This window comes from Leptidea sinapis, chromosome 26 (genome assembly GCF_905404315.1).
Source record: "Leptidea sinapis chromosome 26, ilLepSina1.1, whole genome shotgun sequence".
In the NCBI taxonomy this organism is placed as follows: domain Eukaryota; kingdom Metazoa; phylum Arthropoda; class Insecta; order Lepidoptera; family Pieridae; genus Leptidea; species Leptidea sinapis.
In genome coordinates this window covers 2,757,571-2,780,323 of record NC_066290.1, presented here as the reverse complement: position 1 = coordinate 2,780,323, position 22,753 = coordinate 2,757,571, and the positions used below count along the sequence as shown (strand labels likewise).

Here is a 22,753-nt window from a genome sequence, read left to right as displayed (position 1 = left end):
TATGTGTGAAAACAATACTGTAAGTGGATGCGCTGCAATTATTATTTTAAACCGACTTCAAAAAAGGAGGAGGTTCTCAATTCGTCGGTATTTTTATTTTTTTTATGTTTGTTACCTCAAAACTTTCGACTAGGTGAACCGATTTTGATAATTCTTTTTTTATTTGAAAGCTGGTGCTTCCCGTGTGGTCCCATTGTAATTTGGTCCAGATCTGACAGTGGCATCCATGAGAAAACCATAAAAGTCTTAAATTTGCTATACATACGTATAGCAAAGTGGATGATAAATTTACGAATAACTCAATATCACAATCCTCCAAGATAGACTTGTAACGACATACATAGTTATAGGCGAGAGCGGGTCGCAGCGGAAGGACACCGATTCCAAAAATTAAAATAATCATAGATTTTATAAAAATACGCAATTATTTTTATACTTTTTAGTGCAAATTATATCTATTGTTTTGGAATAGCAAAAACACTATTCGGTTGTTTTTTTGTCAAAATTTATTTATTATTGTTATTTGGCTGTGGTCAATTTATAGCCGACGATTACCTGTAGACAGAGAAATACCATAGACAACAGACGCATTGTCATCTGTGAGGTTAACATAATGACAGTTGTCTATTTCGCCGCCTAATAATATAACAAAATTGTCACCGAGCAATATAGTTCTAATATTATCCATAACATATGCAACACGACACGTGTTTCGCCTCTACACGAGGCATCCACAGTCTCCTGCCAGATTTTGGCAAGTCTACACGTCCTGAGAATGGCTCGTGTAGAGGCGAAACACGTGTCGAATTGTTTAAAGAAAACGCAAATCATTTTGATGATCTGGAATTATTAGGTCGTTATGTAGTGTCACCGCCTCAAGATTACCATTATTATACTCTTGATTAAAAGTATTATCATTATAGACATTTGCAAGAACTCACCCAAATCAAATTCATCTGTAACGACACCGTCAGCCTCTTCACTCAAATCGTTCTCAATCTCCATTCTTATCACTGCATCAATCTCATGGTCTGTGTTAAACTGTTTCCTGAATTGCTCCAGCTTACCCCAATGTTTACTAATCTGGATGAAGTTATCACCCACTCTCCCGACAAGACAGGACGCATCCACCACTCGACTCTTCAATATCATGCTGCTTAACAGCTTCTGGCATTTACTGGCTATATCAATGTATTTTAGCGAGAAGCCGTACTGCTCGTGCGAATAGCTGTACTCAGCTAAAGTAGCGTAAGCCAAACATATTTTTTCGTAAAGCAATGTCTTCAGGTGCATCTTCCACGCGAAGTTATCATCTCTATTCGGCTCTTGCCATTGCAATATCTTATTTCTGATCAAAATGGCATTCTTGTCTACGTTAGAGTTGGTCTCGATTAGACAGTTTCCAGACTTTTTGGTTTGCTTTTTATCACGTTTCCGTCGCCGACTTCTAGAGGTATGTTCCTGCGGCTCTTTCTTTTTGTTTATGGGTTCATAGTCCATCTTGATAGGCTCGTAGGGGTTTGCCATTTTAGGATGCTGTTCTTCGATGATGATCTGCTGTTTGAGACGCTCCCGTTCTTCTTCCTAAATTGGAAAAGCTGGTTTTAGGATTGTATAATATTCTATTTATTTACCTTCATTTAATGGAGCTGAACGCAATAGAATTCAAACTTACTTAGCATAAGTACACGATAGTAATCCGATAGGATTATAGAACACGGAAAGATGTCGGTTCTGCATCTTTTACCGCATTTATCATGGGGAGGACTTAAGAGTTCTGTGGGTCGAAACAAGCAGCCGAATTCCAACACCGGACGTTCGGAACGAAACAATGAAAGGCCTTTTTAAAGAAATGTCCGGCATAACCGCGTCTATCAGTTCACTAGATACATACAGTTTGCGGAATATTTAAAATTAGCTGTAGCATTTATACGAAGGGTTACCTTAGACTTGTCAATAGTAAGATGATGGAGAGCTAACAGTCCCTTCAGCGCGTGACTGAGCGCTTTGCCACATCGCTCCGGTACCTCCACGCCAAGGCCTTTGCCCCCCGTGTCCTTCGTCTTTTCGTCCTGGCAAACACAAGTTTTTTTATGTTATGCAGGGGACATTGTCAGCGCAAAGAAAGCAATATTTTGACATATCATAGACTTAATATATGCACACAAAAACGAAATTTATTACAATGCGAAATATAATATATGATACTTTCATTTTAAAATTATTTTTTTCACTCACTGTGTCGTGTCTAGTAGATCTATGTCCGATGTCGCGTAGAGCAAGACCGCGCACCTGTACTGCCATATCATCCATCTCTTTCTCCAATTCCTCGCTATCCTTTTTATTTTCAGCCTTATGTACCTGTTAAGAAGAACTGTTTTACCTTAATTTTAAATAAACAACATATGACGTATCTGAACACAAAAATAATGTGTAATAATAATAATTACAATAAAGCCTTTTTATTTCATATCCTTAATATATGTACATTTCAGAAGTTGTTATTTAGTGTTAGTTAATATTTTTCTTAATATCTAGATGTTAGTAAGTGTTACTTATTCGTATGTGCTATTTTTGGATATGAACCGCTTCTCGGGTGAAGGCCTCCTCCAACTTTTTCGATTGTCGATTTGTCTTTACCCATTACTTGGCAGTCTTTCCCAGCTATATCTATTACTTCATCAGCCCACCTTCTTTTCGGTCTGCCTGCTCGTAGTTTTCCTATAGGTCCACTGCGTGGTTCTGAGTCAGCCCATTGCCATTTCACTTTAAGGGCTTGCGTGGGGACATTCTGATTTTGTTGTTTTTCCTTATATTTAATATGGTACGCTCCATGGGTCTTCTTGTTGTCCTGATCCTCTGTTTAGCTCTTGTCGCGAATTTTCATGTTTGACAGCCATATAAAAACAGGGCATTGTGCAGGTATCAAATACTGTTTAATTTTTTTCAAATTCATCGAGTAGTCTCCTTTTAAGATGTCTTTGAGTGACCAAATATTTTTTCCAGGTTATTTTTGTTCTTCGTTCGAATTCGTCTTCGTTATTTGTTTTAAATGATACCTGCTTACCCAGGTAGATGTAGCTGTTAATTTTATTTTATTTTATTTAATTTTATTTTATTATTCCATTCTGTTTTCTTTGACTCTGATGGGTAATTTGATGCTGTTTGTCATAATTTTGGTTTTGGTAGCATTCATTTGTAATCCAATTTTCGAGCTTTCTTGATCAAGTGTGCATAGGATTTCGCATAGATCTTTGGATATTTCAGACAGAATAACTATATCATCAGCGAACCTGAGATGATTTAAATAGCTGGTGTTAACTTACAGTCCCTTGGGTTTCCAGTCTATGTTTTGAAAGATGTTTTCTAGCAATAAATAGCTTAGGTGACAGGGGGTCACCCTGTCTCCTCTTTCAATGCAAACATAAAATTCAATTTAATGAGTAATAACTATTAAAACATTGTTCATACTAAAAGACACATATACACAACATATAATATATAAACAAATATGGATAGCTCACTTTATAACTGCTTGGCGCGAACGCATTCATTACTTCTATTTATCAATTTTATTTATTTTTGTTATTGTAAAATATTAACAACACTAAATTGTGTGTGATACCTGGCTGGTATGTCTTGTGTTTCCGCTATCCAAATCAGTTATATACCGTCACTCTGTACGTCGGTGCATCGCACCACTATTTCGTTTTAAATGTTATTGCTTTGCTTGTGGGTTGCGTCCCTAAAATATGGTCAAGGGAGGCGATGGCTGGCCCATGCGTCATGCTCGTGAACGGGCGCTACTTGTGGTGGCAGGATGATCCTGTTACCGGAAACTCTCCTTCATATTTTACGGTGTGTGTGGACGATACAACTACTGTACTCACTAACTTTTGTTATGTATTCATTTACATTCACTTTTTTGACTTACTCGTGTAAGGCATTGACTATTTTACGTTCGAGTATTTTTGTTGCATCACTTAATATATTATTTTATTATAATATTTTGTATTTGAAATAATTTGTAAAACGATGAAAATGTAAATGTTGATTTAAAGAGTGGTAATGAGTTTCTTACAACTTCTTCAGTGGTAAATTTAATAAGAGTCATTTTTGACATTCATAAGTGTCATTTCCGTGACCTACATGAATAAAGTGATTTTGATTTGATTTTTGCGTATTTAGTATATCTTTATACCTACAGTTGGCTTCATAATTCCCTGGTAATCATTTAATCCATTTATTTATTAGTATGTTGAATTTTGATTTGATTTTTGCGTATTTACTATATCTATATACCTTCAGTTTGCTTCAAATTAACTAAGAATTATAATCAGTATTTTAATTAAATTTAATGTAATTATGTAATTTAGTATGGGAATAAAAGGCTTTTTTATTTGTATTTACTTGTCTATCTAGTGTATGTGACGGTGAATTATTCGATACCGGGTATTCAGTATGGCGCCGTGAACGTGACTATTCGAGTACGGGTCACACCCTTGGTGGCGGCGTCCTAATAGCAACGCGGAAAGATTTACAAGTCCGGCAGAAGGCGAATGGATTACACTAGCTGTTAAAGTAAAAATACGTAAATCTACATGTTTGTGTAGTCTACATATATATGTGTATACTAGCTGACCCAGCAAACGTTGTATTGCCGATATTAAAATCGCGATACAAAAGTAAGAAGTTGAAGTTGTATGTATTTTTTAATGCTTACTCAAAGTCAAAAAAATTAAAAAAAAATGTCAAAAAATTTAAAAAAAAAATCGTCTGGACCACCCTTAACATTTAGGGGGATGAAAGATAGATGTTGTCCGATTCTCAGATCTACCCAATATGCACTCAAAATTTCATGAGAATCGGTCAAGCCGTTTCGGAGGAGTTCAAAGTTTAACACCATGACAAGAGAATTTTATATATTAGAAGATATATCGTCTTGAAATAGCTGATGTTACTCTCCTGGTGAAAATAGCTGAAGTGTTAATTGATTGTCCAGAAATTCTAGATAAGCTTCATCTCCAAATCACTGCGATAGAATGATTTACTAAGACTAACCTAAACTATTAAAGAAATACTTTTATTTGGCTGTATATTATAGTGTATACAAATAAAATTTTCGTGACACAATATTCTACTTGTTTCCGAAACGGCTTGATCGATTTTTATGAAATTTATGCGTATCTTTGGTAGGTAAGATACGGTAATCTCTTTTTATACCCCAATAATTTTTTTTATTGCATAAATTTTTTATTAATTGACGAAGCAATGCAACGTTTGCCAGGTGCGATAGTAATTTTTTTTTATGGAATAGGAGGACAAACGAGCGTACGGCTCACCTGTTGTTAAGTGATCACCGCCGCCCACGAGGTGGAATATATATTATTATTATTTATTTTATGTATTATTATATATTAGCATAAATATACTGGCTATAATTTAAATTTTTCTAGCTGCTGGTTTTCCTAATTATATAATAAAATTATTGTCCTAGATGCAAATACTAACATTATGATGCAATGTTTCATCCTTGTCGTCCGTATTGCCCTCTTGCTCGCAGGTGTCTCCACAAGCACTGCGGTCTCCCTTACACTTATCGCTGTCTCCCTTGCGAAACTCAGCGTAGTTACCGAACTCCGACTCTTCGTCGGAATCCGAGCTTTCGTCTAAAAAAAATATTATCTGTGCGTAAGTTACTGAAAATCAATATTATATATATATACTAGCTGACCCAACAGACTTCGTTCTGTGGATAATAACGTAACATAATATGCTCCTTGTTGTTAATGAAAATGTTTCACAGCAGAACTGTCAAAGCGTGCGTCAATAAATTCTCTTACAGAAAATATGTCCGTAAAAAACTAATATTGGAAATAAAAATAATTATAGGTCCCAAATCGAAATAAAAACTATCCTATGTCTCAAGTTGGACTAAACTGCACTCCATAAAGTAATCCTCATTTAAATCCGTTCATTAGTTTAGGAGTCTATCGCAGACAAACAACGTGTCACGTAATTTATATATATTAAGATAGATACATAATAATATGTTTTTTTTTATGGAATAGGAGGACAAACGAGTGTACGGGTCATCTGGTGTTAAGTGATCACCGCCGCCCACGCTCTCTTGCAACACCAGAGGACTCACAAGAGCGTTGCCGGCCTTTAAGGAAGGTGTACGCGCTATTTTTGAAGGTACCCATGTCGTATCGTCCCGGAAACACCGCACAAGGAAGCTCATTCTACAGCTTTGTAGTACGTGGAAGAAAGCTCCTATAAAACCGCACTGTGGAGGACCGCCACACATCCAGATGGTGGGGATGATATCCTATCCTTGTTTGTCTTATATAAAATAAAGTCTAAAACAACGTTAACTGTTGTCTAATATTATTTTATATTATAATAAGTAATTAATATTTTATTGTAACAGCAACAACTATGAATGTTGCGTACCTACATCTGTTATTGTTACTCACATCAGTAATTAAATTTCTGAGATAGTTACATGTGTTGTACTGTTGATGTATCTCTTAGAATAAATAAATTAATAAATTATCATGTCATTAACGTTACATCTGAACTTGATATCCTTGTGGTAATTACAAATATTTCAAGCTCATACGTTAAGCAGAATGCGAGAGGCAGGTCAGGGTTAAATGATGCCTATTCTAGGCGACGTCGCGGCGTCTACGTATTAAAACGGAATATGACATTATTTCACTTAAGGTTCGGTGGGCCCGACATGAAATATGACACCATATGTTACTAGATTTTTCAGATACTCTAAAATCGGAAGTGCCGTATGGCACACTATGCCCTGACCGAGTTGTGACCCTCATTTGGTTTATTATGAATGGTCTTATAGCTTGTTTCAATAGCTTTCTTATGCATTCACTCAAATCATCATAATTGTAGGCAATCTAATAATACAAGTAAAATAATTCGCTTTGACAGGCAGTTGCGCGCCATAATCGCCTATCTATCTAAACGAAGGGAAACAGCCGCTTCATATAAAAATCATGAGGTAAGTGAAACAACTTTCTCATCACATTTCGTGGCATTCACAATACTTGGAAAAAGTATCGTCTTCAGAACCTAACATCATTAAAATGTTCTTCACATAAGCAAAGAATTTTATACGAATAATTAATTAAAACACACCACAGGTGTCGCTATTAACCCAAATATCTTTATTATTTATAAAATTTTATTTATAATACGATTAAAGTAATCCGACATCTTAGATATTACATAATAAAATAATAAGTATTAAATTAATGCATAAATAAAGTATCGGTTTGTCTGAAGTATCATGCAAATGGTCTAGTTGACCAACTAGCGTCAGGGTGTCGAATTTGCGTGACGGTGTGCGCACGCATCGTAAAAATCCACTCTAATAATTTTTACCTAACTCGCCAAAAGAAGTATAACCCAAAAATAGATGAAGTTACCTTTAAAGCCCGGTGCTGCCGGATTGGTGGTGGCCGGCACGTACAAATCAGATAGCATGTAGTGCGAGGAAGCCACCAGCTGCGGGTATCTCTCCTGCTGCAGCAGAGCCACCACGTGCTGCAGCAGCTGCCTCACGTGGCGGCTGCGGTTCATGAGCCTCATGTTCCTGGCCACGCGGTACAGCAACATGGCGACTGGCGTGGTGAACGGGTTGTCCATCGCGTCAGGACACAGGGAGGTCAGGTCGTATAGTTTGACTACGTCGTCGTGGGGGCCTTTGAATAGCCTGAAAGTAACAGTGATTCATTTTTTTTAATGAAAATAAGGGACGAGTCGAGAGCACGTTCTGATGATGGTAATTAATACGCCCTGCCCATTACAATGTAGTGCCGCTCAGGATTCTTGAAAAACCCAAAAATTGTGAGCGGCATTACAATTGCGCTCGTCACCTTGAGACGTAAGATGTTAAATCTCAGTTGTCCCAGTAATTTAACTAGTTACAACACCCTTCAGACCGAAACACAGTAATGTTTACACATAACTGCTTCAGGGCAGAAATAGGTGCCGTTGTGGTACCCATAATCTAGCCGGCATCCTGTGCAAAGGAGCTTCTCAATGGTAAAATGTAAAACTATTGGAAAATAAATCGCACTGGCGATACAGGCTGTATAGCGAAATATCAGGATGAATATGTTCAAGCAATGTCACATGCTTTTTACTCTCTGGTAATTCACAACAGATAATGCAAGACAGCAAGATGTCAAGCATGCTGCGAGCACGTAGGCCACCGAGAGGATATGGAGCCTTGTTTAGGGCAGATGTATGTGTGGGTGTAAATGTGGGATGTTAATGTAAGTAATTAAGTGAGTTAGCTGCCATGATATTATATTAGGTAAAGATTACATTCTTAGACAGTAAAAAATCTATAGTATGTCAGATTGATTCTCACCAATACGTGTGGCCAGCCTTAGTCGCGTTCGACTTCAAAAAGGACAGAATGTTCTGTGCCACGTTTCTGATAACCTTGGGCGAGAACTTAGAGTTCTCCATCTTCGGAAGGTCTTCGGTCTTCATCGGCTCGTACCTCTGGACTATGCCGTCCAGGTGGTAACACATGAGCACCTCAGGCACATTACACATCAGGTTGTCGAGCCAATAATCTATGCCTGAAAAAATTGCAACAACAAAATTTAACATTAAAAAAAAATATTTTAATTTAACTTCTTAGAGTATGAATGAAGAATTATTCGATAGAGACCCTTCAAGGCACACAACTGCGGTACAAAGGCTGACGATAGCACCGATTGTATAGAAGATAATAATGCATGGTTCTTGTCTGGTTCTGCGCAGGCCACGTAAAATTGTATAATATTATATGAAGTAGGTACAGCAATTTACATAAACGACCTTAAATTTTAATTCGCCAGCTTGGGGCAGGCTTTTGCTGTACGGGAATGTAAACAATACAATTTTATTAATATTTAGTGAACATAACAAATTTGATAAGGTCACGTTTGTTCATGTCTCCTCTATTTCTAAACCATATTATTAAGTTTGATACATGTGTTAAGTTTTAACTTAATATTCTTGGAATAATATCATGAAAACTGGTGTCTGGGAAACAATTATTTATTAATGTGTGTTCTATTGTACTGTGCAGTAGTTTGCCTAAATTTTTTCCTATTTCATCACAAAATATTACAGTTTTATAATTGTTTTTTTATGCATAGTTGTAGTGTTGGATCCGATGTTAACTTCACCGCTTAAGGGGAGAGCTAGTCTATCTGGTTTTGAATTCGCAGAATTTTGGTAGTCACACAATCACACTCCCTATGGTAAATAAATATATTTCTATTCTATTCATCAACATTGACACTACAATGGCGCTGCGGCAGTGGAATTTTCCCACAGGGATATCATGGCATCACTGTTATATAAAACAAACTTATGCACCTGTCAACACATTGATGGGCTCGTTGGCATCGCGCAGTCTCAGACTGACACAGGGCCGGTCCTTGTCGCCAAAGATGGGCAGGTTGCTGCCCACCAGCATGTGGATATCCTCGAAGGTCCACAGCACGTTGCGGTTGTAGCTGGCTTCCGCAGGCTCTTCAGGTCGAGGTTCGGGTTCCGGGAGAAATGGACCTATGAATAAAAATAACAATTATTGGTTATCTGGGTGATAAAGGCAATTTGGCTTCGAAGAAGCTGGAGATCATAAATAGGTTGAAACAACATTTAAAGGCGGCCCACATTTTGGCGCAGGTCCAGGGGCGATATATTTTTACAGATCTTCTTTGGTTTGGTGCACCCCAGTGTCAGCTGCACTTAATTGATTGCAAATAGTAAACAGGTGCTAGAATTGTCATCGCGTCTGGCGTGTGTCCACAGTGCGGTTTTCAAGGCCTGCCACGTACAATGAAACTGTGGAATGATCTTTATTGCGCGGTGTTTCCAGGCCGATACGAACATCAAAAACAGCGAGTATATCTATACTAAGGCCAACGAGACTAGATAAAGAATATAAACAAACAGACCGTTTCAGAGTCACATTATACTGAGTTATATTGTCATAAATATGGCTGTTTCGGACACTTCCGACTAATCATCATTGTCTAATACAGACGACAGCGATTAGAATAGAGAATCCATAATTTGTATAAGTATATTTTGAAGCCCTGAACCTTTGTTTACAATATTTATCTAGTCTCGTTGGCCTTACTAAATACAAGAAGGCAAGAAAGCATGGGTGACGGTGATCACCCACCATCAGGTGGCTCGTACACTCGTTTTTCTCCCAGTTCCATTAAAAAATATTTGCTGTCCGCATGAGCTGTTTTTTATGTGCTTGTTTTTTGAATGTAGAATTTGAAGGCCACTAACCGGTGAGGCACACAGGAGTGTGAGGTACAACGGATGGTGCGGGCTCAGCGCGTTCCAGCACACTGTGCGACAGGAACTTGTTGGTCAGCTGCAAGGCAGAACTGGGACTTCCGGCCGCTGTCAGAGACATTCGCTCCTGTCGCGACAAACATGCAAGTTATTGACGATTATGGTTATGGTGTGTCAGGCCCGGTTATTTCCACCAAGCGGAGAGGACATGTGAGCTGTGAGAGATCCAATCAGTCAAGTGATGTCTAAGTCAGGTCCGTCAATCAAATAACGCTTTCGGGTGTCCGCAAGAAGAAGGAAGCGCGTATGATGAATTTTCACCTAAGCTAAGAGGAGAGATGTGGAAATAACAAAATCTGATTGGTTATCAAAAGATATTTTTACGTTTCCTGTATAAGCGGAATCTGGGTTACTACCCGTATTTGTACCCGACGGCGTATCTCATCGGTTGCCTCGGATACAACAGTCTAGAAACCAGACGGGCTCTCAACCAAGCAACTACCTTGCTTAAAGTTAGCCGGGGCTTAATAAATACCCCTGATACTCATAATGAGCGGATCCGATTGTATATACCTGACAATTATAGTCTCTATAATATAAATATCTCCTCTCCGCTCTGGTGGATACCGGACCTCAAGTGGCTTTGGTACAGTTCAGTGCAGCCCTGTTTCACCGTGACCAATGTGATCTAGTGTGATAAGATATGCGTATCTCAAATGGTTGAATAATTGGACTTCCCAAAGAGATGCTACGTTTACGCATGGACCACATTTAGAGAGGATATGTAACGGGGTTTCATCTGCATTGTTACGCTCTGCAATGTGGTTTCAACTGGTCTAGGATTGTTCGCTGTTCAAAATCAAAGTCAAATAAACTTTATTCAATTAGGCTTAAATAAAGCGCTCTTGAATCGTCACTATAAATATTTCTTTTAAATTACTGAATCTACTATATGATCGGAAAAAGTTGAGTACGTGAGAAGAACATACAAAAAACCCAACGGCCACTGTTTTAAGCGTAAGTAGTGAAGTCGGGAGCGGAGCCAATACCACGACTGGTACACTTCCTGTGTTCCGCCGTGCAAAGCGCTTTGAGTAATATATTTATGCACCATTAAGATTAACCATAGCAATCATAATAATGTAGGTAATATTTATTAGCTTGATCGTGTTGGGTTGGCAACACCAATACAGATATTTCAACAAACACAAAGAAAAGGTCAAAGACTAGGTGCGCAGTTTCGACATTCTTTTTAATAAAAAAAAATAACAAAAAAACAACCGACTTCATAAACACTATTCCATAACAATAGATATAATATGCACTAAAAAGTATTAAAATAATTGCGTATTTTTTATCTTATTAATATTATCTAATTAATAAATCTAAGTCTAGTTACGACTATTGTTATTTTTGGAGTCGGTGTCCTTCCGCCACGACCCGCTCTCGCCTCTCGCCTCCTCACGACTCAAGCACATCTCACCTATAACTATGTAGTTACAAACCTATCTTGGATGACACCGACTCCTTTTTTGAAGTCGGTTAAAAATAATTTTAAATTGTCACACAGTTGGACATTACAATTTTAAGAGTTTCGTTTCCGAGAAAATATTCAATTTCAAAATTCAACCCCACTCAAGAATATTTAGTATAATGATACATTTTTGAATAATTTTGCGATTCATTCATATATTTTGTAATCAGGCATTATGAATGATTTCATTTAGAATTATGATTACATGCCAACATTAAAATTGAAGCCGTTTAGAATGAATTGAGATATAATAACTCACCTTTTCAGACATTGTCTTAAATATATTCTCATAGAAGAAATCCTTCAGCCAGGTCCACTCCGACTTCATCAGATAGTTATATACATCAAAGTCATCCAGGAGTAACGTATTCTCAACTCTATGCACCATCATGCTGACCTGAAGAGTTCATTATCATCTTTCATAAAGTATTATTAACAAATGGTCTTCACATGGATCTTAGAGAATCATTAATTTAAGAAAAATTTAAAGAGATATACAGAATATTGATTATATATTTACTAGCACATCAATAGATTATCCATAAAGGTGATAATAATAATAAATTTATTCGCAAAAAAAAAACGAGCGGTTTTAATTTTTTCCGTCCCATTAGAAAACCATTGACAATATTACTGGCACATTTGTTGTGGTGCATAAAAAAGTTTATTCCAAATTCAAATAGTCGGACTTTAACAAAAATTGCAGTTATTTGCGTATCGTGGAGGGTATCTGTGATAGTTCGTATTAACTCTGAATCATTTTAATATAATTATTGTCTGATTGTCCTATTTCCTTGATATTTTTAAGTCTTCATACCATTATTTAGCCATCTATAAAATGGTTGATAGAACGATAACAGCGAGCAAAATTATAGCGCTACTTGAGGAAGAGTGTAGTCAATGTTATGTATCCGAGGCTAAATGTGAGTCGTTCGAACGTCTAGAGGACTTGGCAATGATATCCAGAGACTGGTTCCGTCAGCAGAAGGTCTGGGTCTGGAAGAAAATCATGCACAGAAGCTCGAAATGACCGCTTCCTGGTGAACCAGGCATTGAGAAATCGCAAATGTGTGCAAAACCAGCTCATAGACTGTCAGGAGGAGGCTTCTCGCTGCCAATATATGCAGTCGTGTCCCTAAATTACTCCGCGAGCACAGAGTTGCTAGACTTAGCTTCGCTCGAAATTGTGCGACGTGGACTAAAGGGGACTAGGGTAGAGTATTATTCTCGGATGAAGCCAGAATATCACTATATGGTGGCCAAGGCAAGGGGGACGTTTCTCAGAAATTTGCTTTGAAGAAATAACCCCTTATGGTGGGAGGCTCAGTTATATTTTGGGCAGTGAATAATGTATAACCCCTTATGGTGGGAGGCTCAGTCATATTTTGGGCAGTGAATAATGTATTGGACCGTACGGAGTTAGTCTTCATAGAAAACGACAATTTGAATGCACACCGGTACATATCAGAAGTCCAAATTATTTACGTACAACCTGCATTAACAGTTCTTGAAGAAAATTTTATTTTTATGGACGATAACGCTCGCGCTCACTGTTCTGGCGATGTGGAAGCGTATGTTCAAAAGAGATTCATCGTTTGGATTGGCCACTTCGAAGTCCCGACATCAATCCCGTGGAGCACATTTGGGATGTTCTAAAATGAAGAGTAAGATCGGTGCAGCCCGCTCCGCAAAACATCAGGGAGCTAAGGAATGTAATTGCTGCGCAGTGGGAGCATATTCCATAAGAATTAAGAATAGCATCGCTAGCATGCCCAGACGAATACAAGCTGTCATTTTAAGAGAGAGCCACACTCGATGTTAAACTTTTAATTTTTATGTTATAAAACTTATGTATTTAGTTTTCTTTTTTATTTAATGAACAGATAAGCGAATAACTGTTTAGATTCTGGGATCGTTTTTCATTAAGTCCATCGAAATGTACTGACGAAATTGACTGAAACTTTTTTTTGCTTATTTATTCAAAGTATTATGATAATACAATCTACTTAGAATTATGAAATAATCTGAAGATGCCAGTGAAACAGATTATTTACCTAGGTGCCCGTTTTTTTTTGCTAAAGAGTGTATTAATACCAGGAGCAAAATAGAAACACGTAATGCCTACTAAAAAGTGGTAATTTTTGACGTTCATTAAGTGATTTTAAATCCTACTTTGAATAAAAATATTTGAATTTTAAAACACGAGATAGTAAGTCTTTCGTTGAAATAAATGTATATCCTTATCTTTTTTTTATGGAATAGGAGGACAAACGAGCGTACGGGTCATCTGGTGTTAAGTGATCACCGCCGCCCACACTCTCTTGCAACACCAGACGAATCACAGGAGCGTTGCTGGCCTTTAAGGAAGGTGTACGCGCTTTTCTTGAAGGTCGTATCGTCCCGGAAACACCGCACAAGGAAGCTCATTCCACAGCTTCGTAGTGCGAGGAAGAAAGCTCCTTGAAAACCGCACTGTGGAGGACCGCCACACATCCAGATGGTGGGGATGATATCGTAACTTGTGGCGTGTCGTGCGAAGGTGAAATTCGGCGGCAGGAATCAGGTTGAACAGCTCTTCAGAACACTCCCCGTGATAAATGCGGTAGAAGACACACAATGAAGCGACGTCTCTACGCAACGCCAAGTTATCCAGCCGTTCACAGAGCGCTAGGTTACCGACAATTCGAGCTGCTCTGCGTTGCACGCGGTCAAATGGATCGAGCTGACTGGGGTGCGCCAGACCAGAGATGACAGCAATACTCCATGTGAGGCCGGACCTGCGCTTTGTAGAGCGCTAGAATGTGGGCCGGCTTGAAGTATTGCCGTGCTCTATTTATGACGCCCAGTTTCATCGAAGCCAATTTGGCTTTGCCCTCCAGATGGCCACGGAATTGGCAATCGCTCGAGATTTCGAGACCCAGTATTCCGATACTAGGCGAGGCTTTCAGGGAAGTATTCTCGGAGAGCGTGATACGGCAAATGGGGTTTTTTTAGTGGTAAACACGCAAACTTGAATCTTCTGGGGGTTTAATTGGACAAGGTTCAACTTACCCCATTCCGCGACCTTCTCGAGAGAGGACTCGATAGAAGACACAAGTTTCTCCCGGCACTGCTCGACGTTTTCCCGAGAGAGACCTGCATGGCCCGTGTATACGGCATCACCAGTGCTGTCGTCTGCATAGCAATGCATGTTGGCGGTGTCCAACATATCATTGATATGCAGAAGAAACAGCGTGGGAGATAGCACACGCTGTTTCGGCACTCCAGCGTTCACGGGCTTGGGATTCGAGCAATAACCGTCGACAACGACCTGTATGCTGTGCCCAGTGAGGAAGCTGGAGGTCCACTAGCATAAGCTCTCGGGAAGCCCTAATGATGGAAGTTTTGCGAGGAGCGCCTTGTGCCATACACGATCAAAGGCCTTCGCTATATCCAGACCACCTGCCAGGCCTTCCCCCTTGCTTTCAATAGCCGCCGCCCATCTATGTGTTAGGTATACCAGAAGATCGCCAGTCGACCGACCATGGCGAAAGCCGTACTGCCGGTCGTTGATCAACTGGTGACCCTCAAGGTATACCAAGAGCTGGCGGTTAATTATGCTCTCCATGATTTTGGAGAGTAGGGAGGTAATTGCAATAGGCCTGTAGTTTGCCGGATCCGAACTGTCTCCTTTTTTTGGGATCGGATGGACAAGGGCTGACTTCCATGAATCAGGGACTACGCCTTTTGAATAAGAGTTCCGGAATAAACGCGTTAGCACCGGCGTCAACTCAGGGGCACACGTTCTAAGCACGATTGGAGAAATGCCATCCGGCCCGCTCGACTTCCTGACGTCCAACGAAAACAGAGTTCGCCTAACAGTCTTCTGTCGGAACTGTACTTCAGGCATGGAGCTCTGACATCGCGGGATGGTCGGCGGTGTTTTTCCGTTGTCGTCAAGAGTCGAGTTGGAGGCAAAAAGAGTGCACAGGAGTTCGGCTTTCTCTTTTGCCGTATGGGCCAGGGTGTCATTCCTTATGTGCAAAGGCGGCATGGACGGCTGGTTAAAGTTACCAAGAGCAGCTTTCGACAACGACCAGAACTTGCGTGTCCCGGTCGGGTAGCTGGAAAGCTGCTCGCCAATTTTGATGACGTGCAACGATTTCGCACGGGCGATTTGCCGCTTAAAAAATCTGGAGGCACGGTTATATTTCCTCTTCAAAACTTTGCAGTTCGGATCCTTTGAGCCCAGCACCGCAACCCAAGTTCGATACGCCCGTTTTTTGCAGTCAGATGCTGCTTTAACTGACGCATCGAACCAGGGCTGTGATCTGCCACCGATGGTACTACAGAGCTTGGTATAAAAATATCCATGCCCTGCAGTATCACATCGGCTACTGCAACGGCGCAGGCACTAGGATCATCCGAAGGGAAACAAACCCTGCCCCAAGGGTAGGATGCAAATAGGAACGCATCCTATCCCAATCTGCTGACTTGTAGTGCCATACGCGGCGGGTCGCTGGTGGTCTGCGACGTTGGCGTCGGATAGGCACTACACTCCTGACCAGGCAATGGTCGGACGTTCCAAGAGGGTCGTCGACAGAGACCTGGTAACCATCGGGATGTGTAGTCAGCAGAAGATCCAATAAGGACGGCATGTGGCTATCCACATCCGGGGGCCGCTTTGGCGACTCAACCAATTGGGACAGACCATACGCCAATGCAAAATTATGCACAGATCGCCTGCGTGGCTATGCGTGGTCTGTAGTACGTGATCCAAGCCATTCGGCATTGTGCCCGTTGAAATCACCCAAGACTACGATTTCAGCGGAGGGGATCTGAGCAAGCACGTCTTCACGGGGGGGGGGGGGGGGAATGGCCTCCGGTCCTCGACACTAACCTATGCGAAACATACCGGCACTAGGCCGCTACTTCACGCCGGTATTCTGTGCGAGTGTGGTAAGTAACCCGGACGAGTCTGGCCCGATTGTGCTGGCCTGATTGTGACGTCATAAGACGGCAGCGTGACTCTCCCACTTTCAAAAAGCCCGTAGTTGCCTCTTAGGACACCCTTGGACCTGGGGCTACCCTATTCTTTTTACGCTCCGGGGCAGCACAGGGCGAAAAAAGACTTATCTTTAAAGACTCTGTGATACCTATGGTGTTACAAGAGAGTGTGAGCGGCGATGAACATCAGGTAACCCGTACACTCGTTTGTCCTCCTCTTGCATAAAAAAATGCAGAATAATATTGTTAAAAAACTTTTGTGTGGTAAAACAATAACCTGTATAATACCTTAGCAATGAAGACAACCACGCCACCAACCACCAAAATTTCATAAAATTTGAATAGTGAAACAGATATAAATACTCCTAAACAACATTAAAAACAGCCAAAACACTGTATTTTAACTTTATTGCCACAAAACTGTTACATCCACAAGATTTTATTAGTCACTGTGAGTAAGAAAATTGTTAATATTGTTCACAATCTGTATCAAAGTTATGTAAGTCAAGATTAACAAATTATTAAACTTACAGTTCCATTGGGCTGATATGGTAACTTGAGTAGTTTCTTGATACACTCGGCATCAGAAATGACATCAACCTCGCCCACACAGTCTGGGAACATGTGGGCCATTCTGAAACTATATTAACACTACTGAAGTCAAATATGGAAACAACAAATGCTCAACACATTTCCAATAAATCCAAAACAATAAAACATAGAAGTTTTTGATTTTATCAAATGACAAAAATTATGGCGGTAGTTATATATTAATTTTACGAATATTCTTTTTTTTTAATTTAAAACAAAAATGATACCACACCTTGGCGATATTTAAATATAAATATTATTATAAAGCAATTTAAAAATAAAAAAGGCCTGAATTTCGTGTTTAAGGGTGTAAGGCTTATTTTTTCGAAAAGATTTTTTAATTTAACATTCGAAGTGATAAGCTATAACTCTGTTCCTCTATTATATAAGAAAAATGCAAGTCCAGTAATATCATAATTTATTAATTTTCACACTAACAGCATTACATACAAAACATTAAAATAATTATGGTCTTAAAGGTACATAATCTGGTATACTGTTACTGGTTAAAGCCAGTTACTGGTTACACTCTCATTGCAAGATATTAATTTAAATACATTATAAAGTTCGACCTACAAATTTGACAAGGATTTGAAGCAAATTATTAAAAATAATAGATATAATAAAAAGAAGTAATTTTTTGTATGAATATCAACAAACATATTATTATTTACGAACAGAAATGTGTGGTTAGTTTTTATTTCAGACTTGTAGGTGAAAAATATAAAAATATTTTATGGACGCGGAAAATCGATTGTACTCAGAACATATCCTTGATGATGGGGAATGTACTGTACTGAACTGGGATAGCCTTGAGGAGTGCAGGCAAGCCAAAGCAGCTTAACCTTGCGCCGACTTGCGTTTTACCAGGGAAATCTTACAACTTAATCGGTGTCGACTAAGATTAATATTATGTGCGGCCACAGGTCACGGCAATTTTAACAGGCATCTTTTTAATATAAGTGTCACGGACAGCCCTCTATGCAGAGGCTGCCTGGGGGCAGAGGAAACAGCCGCTCACGTCCTGCTGGAATGCAGTGAGGTGGCAAACTACAGGGCAAAGCACCTGGGGTCACCACGCGCTTCGGGAAGTCTTCCGAGACGTTAAGAAGGTGGGTGACTTCTTGGAGGAGCACGATAGGCGCATATGACGACGAGTTGCGGAAAGCGCCCGTATGAAGAAGAAGATGAAGAAAAATGGGGAATGTTTAAGGTCATAATCAATACAACAAACAAAATAAGTCACCAGTGGACGGCTTTTTCGAACAAGATGCCAGCTTTGTGAATTTACCACCTTTTTCTGTCGTGAAACAAATATATAATGTACTGTTGTGTTTCCGTTTTAAAGGTCACCATAGCTAGTGAGATTACTGGGTGACATCAACATTTACCATCTTAAATTAATCTTCTCAAATTGACACACATAACTTGCATGAATTACTAACAGGTGAATGTCATGGATGTCTTTTTACTTTTTCTCATTCACAATGGAAATAACCTTAAAGAATATTTTCTTCTGCCATGAGCAATTATAGTAAGTATCTATTCTGATAATAATTGACAAAGCAACACTGTGACAAAAATTATAAACTAAATGAATGTGAAAAATCGTCCTTAAAATTTCGCAATTATATACCCACCATCTGGATTGGACAGTGCGGTTTTCCCTTGAAGCTCCTTAGCTTTCTTCCACATACTATAAAGTTGTGGCATGAGCTTCCTTGTGCGGTGTTTGCGGGACGATACGACATGGGTACCTTTATAAAAAGCGCGTAAACCTTCCTTAAGGGCCGGCAACGCTCCTGTGACTCTTCTGGTGTTGCAAGAGAATATGGGTGGCGGTGATCACTTAACACCAGGTTGACACCCGTACGCTCGTTTGTCCTCCTATTCCATAAAAAAAAATATGAGCATACCTTGACATTCCAGTTCCCCCTGTAAGTATCTGTTTGAGACCATAACTATCTATCCCACCCCAGTTTGTGGGGGGCAGGTTGAGATCCGTGTTGCACTGCAGCCGAGCATAGCCAACTGGGGTTTGAAATGCTGTATACTTAACAACTGCAGTTGACTTAACACCTGGGGATGGACTTCGCTCCTGGAATAATTGTTTTAGGGTACTCATAATCAAAGTCGAATATTGTTATTTGCAAAAAGTATTCACAAATGAAGAAGTTTAATATTTTTATTCTGAAAATGAATTTAGGCGTAGGCTTTCTAATTTTTTAAATAATAATTTAATTTAAATTTGTTCTTTAAGTGTACTTTTCTTTTTATTTGTGTAGAAATAGTTGTAGAATATGTTTTAGATTTATATAATACGTTATTAGGAGGTATCTAGCCGCCAATTAACGTCAAAGTATGTGTTTTTTTTATTTACTAATTTAATTTAAATTTGTTCTTATATATTTTTCTTCTTATATGTGTAGAAGTAAATGTAAAATATTTGTTAGATTTATATAATTTGTTATTATTTTATAGCCGACAAATAATCGTCATAAAATTATGTTTCATGCATGTCCGATTGCCTGTAAGTAGAATCGCAATTATCATTTTTTTAAGTATGTTGTAATTATAGTGGAATGTATGTTGTAGTTTCTGTAGGTAATCTTAAATAAATAAATACTATACCCATAATGTGTTAAATATAGGTTATAATAATAAATAGATACAATATAGGAATTCATGGGCTTTTTCCGCAAATTTAACACTAATTAAATGACAGGCTGGGTTCAAGCCTTTGAAAGTCCAGTTAGAATTGTAAGCCCAGCCTAGGTTCCAGCCGTGGTAAACCCCAGCCGGCCAAAATCGGCAACCACCTTTCTAGTTACCTGACTGCAAACACAAGTTTTGGACGCTGTCAAATGCTGCTCTTGGTATGGTCAACCAGCCATTCCTGCCACAGCTGCACATGAGGCATAACACCCTGGCAAATACAACAATAGAGAAAGCTGATCATCACTGTACTCTTTTTGCCTCCAACCCGACTCTTGACGACAACGGAAAAACACCGCCGACCATCCCATGGTCCCAGAGATCTATACCTGAAGTACAGTTCACACAGAAAACTGTTAGGCAAGCTCTGTTTTCGTTGGACAGTAAGAATCTCGAGCGGGTCGGATGTCTTCTGCATATCAATGATATGTTGGACACCTCCAACATACATTTCTATGCAGATGACAGCACTAGTGATGCCGTATACACGAGCCATGCAGGTCTCTCTCGGGAAATCGTCAACCAGTGCCGGGAGAAACTTGTGTCTTCTATTGAGAAGGACGCGAAATGTGGCAACGAAAAAAACTCCATTTGTCGTATCACGACAACACTTCCCTTAAAGCCTTGAAGAAATCTCGAGTGATTGCCAATTTAGTGGTCAACTGGATGGCAAAGTCAAATTGGCTTCGAAAAAGCTGGGCGTCATAAGTAGAGAAAGTAAATACTTCAAGCCAGCCCACATTCTAGCGAGTGGAGTATTGATGTACTTTCTGGTCTGTATCTGCTCGAACCTCTTGACCACGTAGAGCTGCTCGAATTAACAAGGACCCAGTGCTCTATGAATGGCTAGATCACTTGATGTTACATAGAGATGTCACTTCTTTGTGTGTGTTCTACCACATTTATCACTGCGAGTGTTCTGAAGAGCTGTTTCACATTATTCCTGCCACCAAATTTTACCATCACACAACACGCCACAAATAATGATATCATCCCCACCATCTGGATGTGTGGCGATGCTGGCTTTCAAGGAACTGTCTTCCACATATTACAAAGATGTGGAATGAGCTTCCTTGTGTGGTGTTTTTGGGGACAATATAACATGGGGACTTTAAAAAAAGCATGTATTTAAGCTTAACTTAAGCACTGGCAACGTTCCTGTGATTCCTCTGGTGTATCAATAGAATGGTGGTGATCACTTAACATCAGGTGACACATATGCTAGTTTGTCCTCAGCTTCCATAAAAATAATTATTTGTAAGCCCAGTTAGTGGCAACCAATTTTACATGCAACATTTGAATAAACCAACCTACAGGTGGGTTTAGGTTTACTCACTATATTTTCCTTCACCTTCACAGCATTGAATAAACACATTAAATTAAAAAAAAAAAACGAAATAAAATGGTATGTGGTAGGCATGGTAGGTAGCATTAGCCCTACCAACACTCTAGGTATGTGTTATATAGATTTTTGTATTGCACATCATATTAATGTTCACATCACAGAGAGTGTTACTGTTGGACCAAATTTCACCTTTGTGTTACGACATCACACAACCTTGGATAACATATTCACCATTTGGAGTATTCTTCTAGCGTGTGTAGTTTTCATGAAATTTCTATCATGTACAACCTTACTGTGGAATGAGCTTCTTCCCCATGCAATGTTTTCAGGATGATGTGACATAATTATCTTCATAAATAGTATGTGCACCTACCTTAACACTGTTACTCCTCTAGTGTTTCATGAGATTGTGGATGTGGGTGATAACTTACCTTGGGATAACTCATATGGTTGTTTGTCCATAACTTACATAAAAAATGTGGCTCAAAATATAAATAGTGTGAAAAATTTATGCACACTCACTTAACCTAACCAATGCCTTGGACACTCTACAATTAAATATGTAATTTAAAATTATGATAGGTAGATTAGAGCATTTAATTGGTGACTGATGAATACACATTTTGTTGTTAATAGCTAAAAAAAGAAAGTTTTATAAAAGGCCTTTATTAATCATTTATTTTTAAGAATTTTGAATATGTGTCTTGTATTTAAATAGTTGCTTAAAATATAATATATCTTAAAAATACTAAAGAATCAACAGTTGCAACTAGGATATTTAATTATAGGTTACCTTATTGGTCTTATGGTCGTGATCATTTTCCTGTTGTTCCATTGCTTACTTACTAAGAAAAATCGATCGATTGCGTATCTTCAAAGTTTTAAATTATTTGCTCAAAGTAACAAAAATATTATTTTACTTATTATGCGAAGTACGAACATTCAAATTTGTAAATAACAATCACAAACGATAATATGTCAACTGTCAATATGACAGCCACAGAATAATAATACTTCTATGACAGGAGGGAGAGTGGCGAGTGCAGACAGGAGACAAATGACAATTAGACAGCTCGAGCTCTGAAATAGAAAGGGTTGAAAAGGCTTGTAATGTCAATATCCTTTCCGCATCGGCCGTGCCCGCGGGCACTGGTAATTCAAAAAACAATAAGAGCGGCTGTGCCGCGGGGCACTCTTTTACCTCATCCAGTTTTCACCCTTATTAGGTGTACAAG

At 39.1% G+C, this 22,753-nt stretch overlaps 1 protein-coding gene across 2 annotated transcripts in view; it reads right to left on the bottom strand.

Moving 5' to 3' along the window:
- LOC126972379 (erythroid differentiation-related factor 1) overlaps positions 1–22,465 on the bottom strand; it is a 35,090-nt gene extending 12,625 nt beyond the window's left edge. Inside the window, exons 1-11 of one of the 2 annotated variants that reach the window (XM_050819075.1) lie at positions 22,312–22,465; positions 19,375–19,556; positions 17,399–17,507; positions 12,141–12,278; positions 10,339–10,474; positions 9,409–9,600; positions 8,405–8,621; positions 7,455–7,741; positions 5,512–5,669; positions 2,239–2,374; positions 2,051–2,072 (exon numbers count right to left, since the gene is read on the bottom strand). In XM_050819075.1, coding sequence (XP_050675032.1) covers positions 2,354–2,374; positions 5,512–5,669; positions 7,455–7,741; positions 8,405–8,621; positions 9,409–9,600; positions 10,339–10,474; positions 12,141–12,278; positions 17,399–17,507; positions 19,375–19,556; positions 22,312–22,353 — 1,482 coding nt within the window. In that variant the 5' untranslated portion in view covers positions 22,354–22,465 and the 3' untranslated portion in view covers positions 2,051–2,072; positions 2,239–2,353. Of the gene's footprint in view, positions 1–941; positions 1,585–1,943; positions 2,073–2,238; positions 2,375–5,511; positions 5,670–7,454; positions 7,742–8,404; positions 8,622–9,408; positions 9,601–10,338; positions 10,475–12,140; positions 12,279–17,398; positions 17,508–19,374; positions 19,557–22,311 lie in introns of those variants that run through there. The other variant, XM_050819074.1, reaches the window with a different exon arrangement.
- Positions 22,466–22,753: the final 288 nt, after the last annotated feature.